Source organism: Lepidothrix coronata, unplaced genomic scaffold (assembly GCF_001604755.1).
Source record: "Lepidothrix coronata isolate B3197 unplaced genomic scaffold, Lepidothrix_coronata-1.0 Scaffold1, whole genome shotgun sequence".
Taxonomy (NCBI): domain Eukaryota; kingdom Metazoa; phylum Chordata; class Aves; order Passeriformes; family Pipridae; genus Lepidothrix; species Lepidothrix coronata.
In genome coordinates, this window is record NW_016690181.1 from 673,376 (window position 1) to 685,118 (window position 11,743).

General features: G+C 44.7%; 1 protein-coding gene and 1 long non-coding RNA gene across 8 annotated transcripts in view; one reads left to right on the forward strand and one right to left on the reverse strand.

Annotated features, from left to right (window-relative positions):
* The first annotated feature begins 4 nt into the window (after window positions 1-4).
* Window positions 5-11,743, forward strand: part of LOC108494332 (dynein light chain 1, axonemal-like) — a 25,324-nt gene continuing 13,585 nt past the window's right edge. For 3 of the 6 annotated variants that reach the window (XM_017808729.1, XM_017808739.1, XM_017808749.1), the window contains exons 1-4: window positions 446-791; window positions 3,567-3,769; window positions 4,627-4,809; window positions 10,943-10,981. In XM_017808729.1, the coding sequence (XP_017664218.1) occupies window positions 548-791; window positions 3,567-3,769; window positions 4,627-4,809; window positions 10,943-10,981 (669 nt within the window). In that variant the 5' untranslated portion in view covers window positions 446-547. Of the gene's footprint in view, window positions 107-250; window positions 792-3,566; window positions 3,770-4,626; window positions 7,263-8,253; window positions 8,343-10,942; window positions 10,982-11,743 lie in introns of those variants that run through there. The other 3 variants (XM_017808758.1, XM_017808720.1, XM_017808766.1) reach the window with 3 other exon arrangements.
* Window positions 1,275-8,235, reverse strand: LOC108494354. 2 transcript variants are annotated; one of them, XR_001873812.1, is made up of 3 exons: window positions 7,887-8,235; window positions 4,231-4,301; window positions 1,275-1,842 (listed from the first exon to the last, which is right to left on the reverse strand). It is a non-coding gene; the product is annotated as an uncharacterized LOC108494354 (long non-coding RNA). The 2 variants fall into 2 exon arrangements; XR_001873811.1 differs by lacking the exon at window positions 1,275-1,842 and adding an exon at window positions 2,098-2,712.

Sequence of the window (11,743 nt, forward strand, 5' to 3'; positions counted from 1 at the left end):
GCTCGCTGCCCCAGTCGGTTGGACGGCTTGGGGGAGACTGGAGCGGCCCGCGGCTGGCGGTCCTTCCCCGCCTGGCTGCTCCAGTCGCTTGGATGATTTGGGAGAGGTGGGAGCGGCCCGGAGCTATCCACCTTTCCTGGCGCCGGGGAGGGGCTCTTCTCTCGATTGGGGCCGCCTGGAGGGGGCGGTGGCCGCGGTACTGATATTGCGGGCGGCGCGGTGGCTCCGCGCAGCTTCCGCCGCCGCCGCCATGTGGAGAGCGCTCGCCGCCGCTGCCGCCGCCCCGCCGCGGGCCTTGCTGCGCGCCCGGCCGTCCCGGCGGGCGGCCAGCCTGGCCGTGTCCCCCGCCGCCGGCCCGGCCGACGAGCGGGTGGAGACGCGGGTGGCGGGGCTGAGCCCGGGGCAGCCGGTGACTCTGCGGGCCCTGGCGGCCGGTGACCGCGGCTGCCTCTTCCAGTCGTGCGCGCACTATCGAGCGGACAGCCGCGGGGAGCTGCACCTGGGCACGGACGCCTCCCACGGCGGGGACTACACCGGCGTGGAGCCCATGGGGCTCTTCTGGAGCCTCGCCCCCGCCGCCATGGAGCGGCCGTACCAGCGGCTCGTTCCCCGCAGCACCGACGCCCCGATGAAGGTGGAGGTGTTGGTCCACCAGGGCCACAGCCCGCCTGGCGCTATGCCCGGGCCAGTGGTGGCCAAGACCGAGGTGGAGAGGTGGTTCATGGCCCCCGGCGTGCGAAGGATCCGGCTGAAGGAAGGAGTCGTAAGGGGCTCCCTCTTTCTGCCGCCGGGTGAGTGTCCCGGCCGGAGGCCTTCGCTCCGGGGCCGGTGGAACCCCCCGGTTTCTCTGACCAGAGCAGGGAAAGTCTCGCAAAACAGAAACATACATATGCCACCCGCGGAATCCGTATTCTGTCAATGAGCGGAACGCCCTCCTGCAGACAGGTGGCCGGTTTTTTTCCCCGAAACCTTACGGAAACGCTCCCAAGTGCTTGTCGGGACAAGGCCCGGCTTGTGCGTGTCCTGATCCTTCTCTGCGGCACGGGGCAGGCGGCTCTTGCGGGACGGGAAGGAGCTAAAGGAGAACAGGGGTTCTAGAGTTTACTACATCGCTGCGCTCTGCCTGCGGTTTTTCAGTAGGCTGGATGTTTGTTCTGGTCTACCAGAATATGTAACATTCAGAAAAGCTGGTGCGTTTCATTGTGTGAGACTCTGCTGAATGTCCCTCTCAGAGGCATTTTTCTTCTATGTGAAACACATGCCAGTAAGCAAAGCAATAGAAGAGCTTCTAGAAAATACACTTATTCCCCCTCTGTTACATTGGAGCCAACACTGAGTTAGTAATTGGGTTAGTTTTGTGATAAACAGGCAGAATAGATTTATCAGCAAGTTTTGCCTGTTCTGCTTGTGGGATGGTTGTGCTTTATGAGATGTGATATTCTGATGGGCTCCTACTGGTATTGGAAAACAAAACTTTACAAACAGTGATGTCGTTTGTATGCTTTAGCCATGATCTAAACTTCTTGTCCCTGACTGTTGTGCTACAGGAACTGCCCTCCACATTACCTCTAATTTAAATCTACTTGGTTCAGCAGCTCCTGTAAGTATCACTACAGTATTAGGTATTTAAGTATTTTCAGTGAATTTCCAAACCAATATTTTTTTTATCTGTTTAGATATGGATCCAAAGTTCACTGAAGAAAAAAACGACAGAGATTGAACTTTGAATTTCAGATGTTTAGTCAGCATGCTGGATTTTCCATTTCTGAGACGTGATTGTTTTGCTATCCTGCCTTAGAAGATGAGTTTGATTTCTGCTGAGCTCAGTGGAAATCCAGAGATCTGCAAGAGAGAATTGTATTTTCCACTTTAGCAAGTTTGGCATTGTAATAGTGTGGAAAAGTCTGGAATCATTGCTTAAATGATATTGGCATCCCTCGTGATGGAGGATCCAGTTACACCATTACTACCATACCCTCCTTTGCTCCAGGGACAAAAACTGTTAATACTGTTAAGATAGGAATCTTAAATGTGAACCATTCTTAGTAAAAGTGAAATGATGTAAGTGGGCTTATGCTGTAATTTTAATATGAAAAATTTCTAAATTTGCGCATAAGAGTTAAGATGTGTTTCTTTGGTTTTAAACGGTAGTAAATTTGTCTATCGTGTTTTATCCTGCTTTTCAGTGAGCTATACAGAAACTATACTTGGGCATGTGTAGACACTCAGGGAGGCAGTCCAGGATCCTTGCATAAGTTTAAGTTTCTCTTCATGAGAGAAACAGTCATGCTTGACTGTGTTCTGATTACATGTTCTTGCTAGAAAGCTTTCTGGGTAGGGGTGATAAATTACGTATTTTCCAGCCATGTAGGCTGACTGCTGTTAGCTGAAGGTTCCTGTTGATCATGGCATTATGATAAATTTATCTCAACATATTTTCTCTCAAGAATATTGAACTTCTATGAAAAAAAGATCAGAACTGAAAGAGAGAGAACACAAAAGCATGGTTCAGTCCCTTTCTGACTTCCTTTAATTTAGGAGGTTTCCACCATCTAGCATGTCTTGTCCAAAACTTCCTTCTCTCAAGTGTTTTGAAGTCAGAGATCTTTTCTTTAGTGCATACAGGTAATGTCAGAGTTAGCACTCTCTTGCACAAGCGGGTCCTTTTTGTGAGATGTAGTGAGGTGGATCCAGGTACATCAGAGGTGACATCTTGTGGCCAGGGAAAAAAAAAAGAAAAAAAAGAAGTTGCTTGCTTGGGGTCTTTATAACTCCACGAGGTGGTATCCTTAACCTTTTAACCCAAGATCTGCTGGCTTGGAATACAAACATGATACAACACAACCTTGGCTGCAAACACATGGCTGTTTAAAATTGCAGTTCTGATTATTTCTGTAGTTTTGTGGGACAAATTGTACACATGTATGTCACGTTTATCTGTATATCAGTCATGCATGTGTAACCACACCCATACAACTCTGTTTTACCCTCCATCTGGTCACATCTGCAGTAGCAGTTCTCCTACCAAGCGTTACAGTGCTGATGTTGAGATAGAACTAGTTAAGTCCAGTTGATTTTGTTTAGCAATTGGTGTCTCTTTGCTGTGCTTTGCTCAATGCAGTTTATTCCAGAGTTTACATAAGTTTTGTAGAATTGACTTTGAGGGATTAGTGCTCTTTGCTCATTACTCGTGAGCTTGCACTTTGTTAATTAAGATGTGACATATTTGTGGGGAAAATAGCAGACTTAGGGTATGATTGTTCTGAAGGCAGGAGGTTAAGACCATTGAAAAATACATTTAGAACAGTTGGTTTTGATTTTTTTTAAAGAAAAAAAAGTCTAACTTCACATATTTTTGCAGGAATTTAAAGGCCTGTTCTTAGTTTGAAATAGCTGAAATGGGATACAGCGCTGGTTCTCTTAATCTCTGCTGCGCAAATGGAAAAGTAATGAGCATTAATAGCAAATGTCTTAAGCATTCTGTATTTTGTTGTTCACTCTTCACCAGATAGTTTTTAGTGTCCTGTTTGTTAACTTGTCCTCTGTACCACTTCTTTTTAATATAGGGGATGGCCCCTTTCCAGGAGTGATTGACATGTATGGTGATGAAGGAGGCTTGATTGAACTTAGATCCGGTCTCCTGGCTACCCGTGGTTTTGCTGCTCTTTCTTTGCCATATTTTGACTTTGAAGATCTTCCTAAGGTCATGAAAGAACTCAAACTCGAGTACTTTGAGGAGGCAGCTAGATTCCTACAGCGTCACCCAAAAGTGAGTGTAATGAGAGATCTCTTGGGACAAGGGAGGATTCAGCAGTCATGCCCAAGTGGTGGTGGTGATTGTTGTTTTTTTTTTTTTGGTTGGTTGGGTTTTTTTGAGTATCAGTTTCTGCTGGGCAGGTTTAGGCCTAATAGTGAGAAAATTGTAGACGCTGCATAGGTGGCTATGCATATGACTGTGAGAGTGAATTTATTCCAGCACAAACTGTCTGTTAAATAAAGTCATGCTAGAAACTAGAAGACTGCTGATCATTAGGATGGTGAAGTGCTGGAATATCCTCCAAACAGGAGCAGTGGTGATAATTTTTTTTTTTTTTAATAAAAGCAATTAGTTTAAGAGAGGATGATACAAAACTGCTCAACAGTCATTGAAAGAATGGATTCGATGGTTTGGGATGTTGCTTTCAGTTTTACTTTCCAGGCTAGAAAAAGACAAGATTAAATGCTACTTACTAATCCTTCAAATGCAATTTTTAAGGTTACTTTCTTTGCCTGAGACAACACGTGCTTGAATTTCTTGCTATCTGTTTTGGGAAAAAGAGAAAAAATTTTTATCAACATATGCAGTAGGGCCCAGGTGAGGATCAAGTGATGGTACATCTTATGCCTGTCTCTGAGATTTTCTGTGGGGTTTGACAGCTCTTGATGTCTTTAAAAAATAAGACTGTAAACAAAGGGAGGAGCCTGGGTCCAGGCTGTAGCTTTCCAACAGGTCACATCAATAATTAACCTAACCTTTCCCTTTTTTAATAACACAACTCCAAAGTCACTTAGTGGCTAATTGCATTATAATGCATACTTCCTTTATTCTTTTCCTCCTCTCTTCTCCACCCCCTATCTTATCTGAAGGTGAAAGGACCAGGAGTTGGAGTGATTGGGACTGGAAAAGGGGCAGAATTAGCACTCTCCATGATCACATTCCTGCCAGAAGTCGTGGCTGCTGTCTCCATCTCTGGCTGTAGTTCAAACACAGTTGCAGACCTCCATTACGGTGAGATGACTCTGCCTGGGCTGCGTTTTGATATGAACAAAGTCAGTGTCTCTGACACTGGTGTATTTGATATTTTTGAAGCTCTGGAGGATCCAATGAGTCCTGCTAATTCTCCTTGCATGATCCCCATTGAAAAAGCAGAAGGACACTTTCTCTTAGTGGTAGGGGAAGATGATCGTATGTGGAAGAGCTCCTTATATGCTGAGCTGGCAATCAGGCGTCTACGCCAGCATGGGAAAGAGAACTTTGAACTTTTGAGTTATCCAGGAGCAGGTCACCGAATTGATCCTCCTTCTACTCCATTTTGTCATGTAGCTATGGATCGTGTTTTGGGGGTGCCTGTTCTGGGGGGTGGAGAGAGCAAAGCACATGCCCATGCACAGGAAGACTCCTGGGGAAAGATTCAGGAGTTTCTGCGCTTGCATTTGGGATGAACATTTACACACATGCAAGCTGTTGCAGAACTGCAAGGACTGAACTTGAGCCACCAAAATGACTGGTGAATTGGAGGGACTGACTGAGAAAAACCTTGAAATGTGAAATAACCAAATGACTACTTAGCTACAAGTATAAATCCAAAAAGAAAGAGATTTATTTGGATCAGCCTAAGTTATTTTAACTAGGTACACAGAGGAGAAGTGAAACAATAAGCAGGCTGCACTGTGGTATAAATTTGAAAGCCCAAAGTGGTCATGATATGAAGAAAAAAGTATCTGAAGAGTGTAGTAGGTACTTGCTTGCTTGCAGTATTTATGACTTGGAGAATGTTCACAGCCAGCCTGCACCCTCAGTCATGACAGACAGGATCACCCCTGGGGAATGACGGATGATAAACTTTGACATCAGAATGATGAATGATTCTGGCTTTGAGTCCTCAGTTACCTTGGCCCAGAACTCAGATTTACAGCCATATACACCTTGGAAATGTATTTGCAGGAAGCTGGAGATGTCTATTTGCAGTGAGGATTGTATACTTAGTATACGTTATGTAGTGGTCTTCTGGTGACACAGGCTGTTTCTTTCCAAGAAAAACTACCTGTAGCATAAGAAAATGAAGAGTACTTTTCCTGTCATCCAGGGAGAACAGTGGCACTAGCACTGTATTGTACTGGGGGTGTAACTACTTGTTCCTGTAATGTCTTGGACTGGCATTTGGCACTCAGGGTATTAGAATTCTGTTGGATAGGTTAGAGCATGGCTAAATGCAGCCAGTAAGTAAGGGATTAATTACTCTTGGACCTTTTTAGTAATGATGTCAACAGATGCTGACAGTTGTTCTTAGGGAGGAAACAGAGTTGAGAGACAAAAAACCTTGCCTGTAGAAGATTTAAACTGACTGTAAAAAACTGTCACCTTATGGCGATGATTAACTTAGAGTCATAATTCTTAAAAAAAAAAGCGCTAAACAAAAAAACCCAACCAAACTAACAGTGCCCTCCAAAAAAACCCTAAACTCAAATCTAGGATATCTTTTCCATCACTGCCTGAGATCCTTTTTTTTCATCCTAGTTAATTTTTGGCTAGTACCTTATTTTTCCCCACTATTCAGGTAGAAAGAAACAAGTTCTTCCCAAATCAGTTGATCTGTTTAAAGGGTCTTGCTGAAATGGTGCCAGTGCAGCAGGCCTGTTTAATGAGGACCTCTATCAAGACAATTTCTCCTTCCAAAGTCATTTTGTCAGACCAGTTTGAGAGCTGCCTAGGAAGATACAAACCCTTCATTTCTGGTAATCAGTTTTGTTTTGCTCTCAGGGATCTTCTCTCTCCAGTTAACTGTCATGATGCTGCTGCTCAGGTCTTATTAGCTTTCTGCAACTTATTTCTCCTTATCATTTGATTAAAGTCACATGTTCTTTACACACAATCAATGCCAATTGAACAATTTATCCATTTTTACGATTCTTTACAAGAGAAGCCTCATCCTGCTAACTCCACACAAGATGTCTTCATACCTAGTCTCTAAACTTCCTCAGTAGCTGGAGAGGCTTTTGCCAAGTCATATCTAGTGCTTGAACATCCGCTAACACCAGCAGCCCCAGAAGTCCAGGACCACAGCCTGCTGTGATGTGCTTGTTGATGTCACTGATACTTGGTACCCTGCCTTTTTTCTAGACTCATTACAAGTGGCAACCACAGAGGAGAGGGTTGTCTGAAGGTTTCTCTTTATCTGTCTGCCTTGTCCTGTGCATCTTCAGTAGTCAGAGCTGTGTAATTAATTGTGCAAGAGAAGCTCCTCCCCTAACCCTCTTTTGTCACTCTCCCAGCGCCAATACCTGTGTCTCCACACTGCAGTCCTACCTCAGCATATGCATTGCTATGCAAGATTGCAATCTGGAGGATCAGGGAGTAAATGTTAATTTATAAATAAAAGCCAGGTAGGTTAAGAGTCCTCACACTTAATTTCTAAAGCACAAGCCTTTAAAATAATTCAGTGTTAGATTTTGTCAGATATATGCAATTTGAAAGAGAAGTAAAACGCTTTATTAAAAAGCAACCTTGCGTAAGAATTTGATGTTAGATTTTTGTTTCTGAATAGTTCATTTGTTTGGAAAACTGAATGATACTTTGTTTAAAAAGGAGGAAAAAATAAAAAGAATGTAATTTTACTTTGAAGATCCTTTTATGAATGGGTCAGGGTATTCCTGGACAAAATAATTCATAGAAGGGCCTGTAGAAAACCAGCCAACTTTTGCACTAGCATTTTGTATATTTACAATGCTACCTGGGGACCAAAGACACATTGCTGACGCTGCAGAAAACATAGCTGTTTCCTGAAGTGTACATTAAACTGAGTGTCTGTGGCCTTAGTTAAAGCCACATTATTTATACAGGTTTACATTCAAAGAATCACAGAATTGTTAGGATTGAAAGAGACCTCTGGACATGATCTAGTCCAACTGCCCTGCCAAGAAGGGGTCACCCAGAGTAGGATACACAGGAATATGTCCAGGTGGATTCTGAATGTCTCCAGAGAGGGAAACTCCATGACCTCCCTGGGCAGCCTGTGCCAGTGCTCTGCCACCCTCAAAGTAAAGAAGTTCTTCCTCGTGTTGAGATGCAACTTCTTCTGTTTCAGTTTGTGGCCATTGTCACTGGATACCATTCTCTTGACACCCACCTTTGAGATACTTATAGGCCATTGATGAGATCCTCTCTCGGTCTTCTCATCTCTAGACAATTCAGGCTCAGGTCCTGCAGTCTCTCCTCATAAGAGAGATGTTCCAGACCTCTAATCATCTTTATGGCTCTCCTCTGAACCTTCTCCAGTAGCTCCTTTTCTTTCTTGTACTGAAGAACCCAGTACTGGACAGAGTAATTCCTTGCCAGGCAAAGCTCCCGTCACATTCCATTGGGACTAGTACTCGGGGGGCTGGATTAGCTGCACCGGCCACCTCTGGGAGGTCTCACAGCGGCCCGTGGGGGCTGTCGCCTTCCCCGGGCCGGGCCCGCATGGCCCCCCGCCCCCCATCGCGTCCCACAAGGCGCCGCGGCCGCCGCCCCCGACGCGAGTTCCGGGCCGGGGCGTTCCCGCGCCCGTAGCAACCGGAGCGTTCGCGGTAGCAACGGCACCATGGTGGGTCCTGCGGCGGGGGCGGCCGGGCGGCACCGCGGCCCGCCGGCGGCTGGGGGGGCGCGGGACGGACCGGGACCGGCGGCGCGGGGCTGGTGCCGCGGGTGGTGTGTGAGCGGCGTCCCCCCGGGGCCGCTGCCCAGCGGTCCCTGGGCCGGCGGTGGCGGTGGCGGAGCCCTCCGCGGCCGGGCCCTGCCGAGCAACCTGGGTTCGACGTGAGCTGTCCGGGGGGCAGCGCGGGGCTCGGGGCGGCGGCTGAGGCGTGGTGGCCTGATGCTGTGCCTTGGGAAAGGGGCATTTCGGGATAGGCGAAAGAAGCGGGGAGTCTGAGATGTCATCGTACACAAACCTCAGCGTTTTTAAGGCAGCAGTGTCTGCGATCACTACAGCGATTAGCTTGTTGTCGGTTGCTGTGCAATTCCGATTTCCTCTATTGAACATATAAATAAATGTTTGCAAATTAAGGCGAAGTGTCGCTGTTTTGCTTTTTCCTGGGGCACTAAATTTTGTAAATAGTCTGTGTCCATCTGCCATGTTTAGGGAGGGGAAATACTTCTTGTTATAACTATTGTAATACAAGTGTGGTTATTTTTTCCCCTTAAGGTATTCTGTTTCTTGTTCCTGCCGTGTTGATGGCGACTCTTCAGGGTGACAATTGATCACTTGGCATTTTGAGTATTTTAAGTATTATGATTTTCTTTAGTCTAAATACCTGTATAAAATTGTTCAATATGCAGGTAGAGAAGCCCTGAAAATAAGCTGCTCGGAGGGAAGTTTCCTTTAGGTAATCTTGCTTGGCAGAAGATACTCTTATTTATCTACAGAAATTTCAAGTACACCTCAAAGAGAATGAAATCTCTGACATGTGTTCTCCAAATAACCCGCTGTGCTGATGTCCATGTTTCCAGCAACTCAGCAGAGATAAGTCAGCAGAGGTCAGGAGAGAAACTGCTTCTTGTGCTCAGATGGATCCAATCCGTTTTTAGGCATGACTTAGAAATGGAAGCAGATATTGGTCATGTAAATCCATTTCTGTCTTCAACATGAGTGACCAAGATCACGTACCCAAGTGCTGTACTGATTTACTGCCATAATTACAAAAGCAGTAATGAAGTTCTGTCCAGAAAACCCAGTTAGCTGGAAGCCCCTTGTTTTTGCTGGCACACTGGTAGCTGTTAATTGGATTGCATGAGGCTATTGGAATGGGAATTAGGGATGTGATTTTCTGAACAGGAAGAGGTCATGCAGCTGTTTATCTGTGGCAGACACTGAGGAGATGCTGCCTGGCACAAGTTTGCCAGGTCATCTCCAATGGGACCATGAGCTAGCTGTCAGTTGGTATAGACCAGAAACAAATACTTGTCAATGGGCAGAAGCAGCTGGAACATCTGAGGATGCACAGTGATACATGTCTAAGTAAAGGTGTATATTGGTGATTGAGGTGCATGCTCAGGCTCCCTGGTGCTGCTGGGTCTTGGTGGTTGCTGGGTGTTCAGTGGCTTTGGCCATTTTTTATATGCAGCTGCCTCAGCTATTGTCTTTTGCCCTGAGACCAGTGTTTCCAGTGGTCCAGAGTAAAGTACCCAGCACTAGAGCTCTGTGGTTGAGGTGGTTGCCTGTAAGATTTTGGGTGGAAGTTAGTTTGTTGGGTTTAACTTTTACTGAAGGGTTTTTTTTTTTATCTGATTACCTTAAAGACTGCTTTTATCCACACATGGTAGTGCTACACATAAGAGCAACAGAGATGCCAAAACTAGAGTCCTTCTATATTTGTACAAAGGAGGCTGTTGATCAGTGTTTGTGAAAGATTGGTCTCTGAAACCTTTTTAATCCAAAAGACATCTTGTAATATGTTTAGTGTTTAGAGAAGCATTAAATATGTTGTTTATATACTACTGTTTTGGATGTCTTCATGTGGTTTTATAAGACTCTGATGTGAGATAGAAAAGTTGGAGTTAGTGACAACAGAAAGTTGGTCAGTGGGTCAGTCCCTAAAAAGCCTTGTACAGCAGCTCTCAGATTTTTCAAACTGAATAATACATGTTTTCACATCATATGATGCAACTCTATGCAAAGCAATTGGAAAGAAACACCAAATATAAACAATCCAGATTGCTCTTTAGTTTTGGCAAGATGTACCTCATTTTTCTCAGTGAATCTGAAGAAGCTGTATCATTCTGTGTGCTCACAGACTTGCTTTCAAACGGGAAGTTGCTAATGCACAATAGAAAATGTGAGGGTTTAAGAGCATTAGACCACAATTTTCAGTGCAGTGGTTTCTTATGCTTTTGAATTGAATTTCACCATCAGAGCTAACAAGCAATGTCCCATGGGGCAGAGAGTAAGACCAGGAAGATAATGTCCTGACATTAAGCCCATCATTTGCTTCTGAAAATGCTGCCAAGTACCTCAGAAAACAAATTTATAGGACACTGAGGGTTTCCAGCTTCTTCAACTCAGCTGACACAAGGCAATACAAGGAAGTGGTAGAAGGGGATAGACAAGCAGGATAGGGAGAGAGAAGGGAGAGGAAATAGGTTTGCAGTGAACAAGCCAATTATAAATTTGCAATGAATATTCATTTAAATTTGTTTCATTTTTAGGCCAAAGCAACAACTATCAAAGAAGCTCTAGCCAAATGGGTAAGTACTAGAACAGTGTCTAGCTGCTTTGCAGTACTCTGTGGCATGGGGTTTGACTGTATTCAGATAAATTTGCTTTTCAAACATTGTAGGAAATACATTTGCTTGAAACATTTGCTTAAGAAGTTTTACAAAGTAAAATGATGATTACTGTTGTTGTGTAATACATTCTGTTGGATTTTCTGTATGTTCTTGTTAAATTGATATGACTGGTAAAGATGAGTCTGTTTTGCTCTCCTGCCTCATTCTGCTGTGTATGCACTGGCATGAAGCTACAAAGGGACTTAAAGTTGGAGATGTCTTATGTTTTAATTATGCTCTTTTTACTTTACCTGACTGTAGTCCTTCCCACAGAATAAACAAGTATGAAATTTTCACTGAACTGAATTCAGTGAAACTTCTACATGTCTTTTGGCATGTTGTCCCTCATATTGTGCAAAGCTTAACTCAGAATCTGAGTTTCTTGCTTGTTTTTCCTCTTAAAGTACTGTGTTAATACAGAAGGTCATTAGTCTCGTGGTGACTGACCTGGTCTTTTAGAAAACTGTGTGTTGGCAAGGGTGTGAATATAATTTCAAATGATGGTGTAGGATGCTCTGGGATCAGGTTCACAGTCCAGTAAAATCAGTGAGACCCTTTCCCCAGTCTCAGTGAATTTTAGATAAGGGCACAGAGGTGCCGCTCCGTGTACATGCACTCCCCCCCTATTTCTGGCCAGCTGCTAGAGCAAGGCTTTATAAATATTTTGGTCTCTAGAAATCT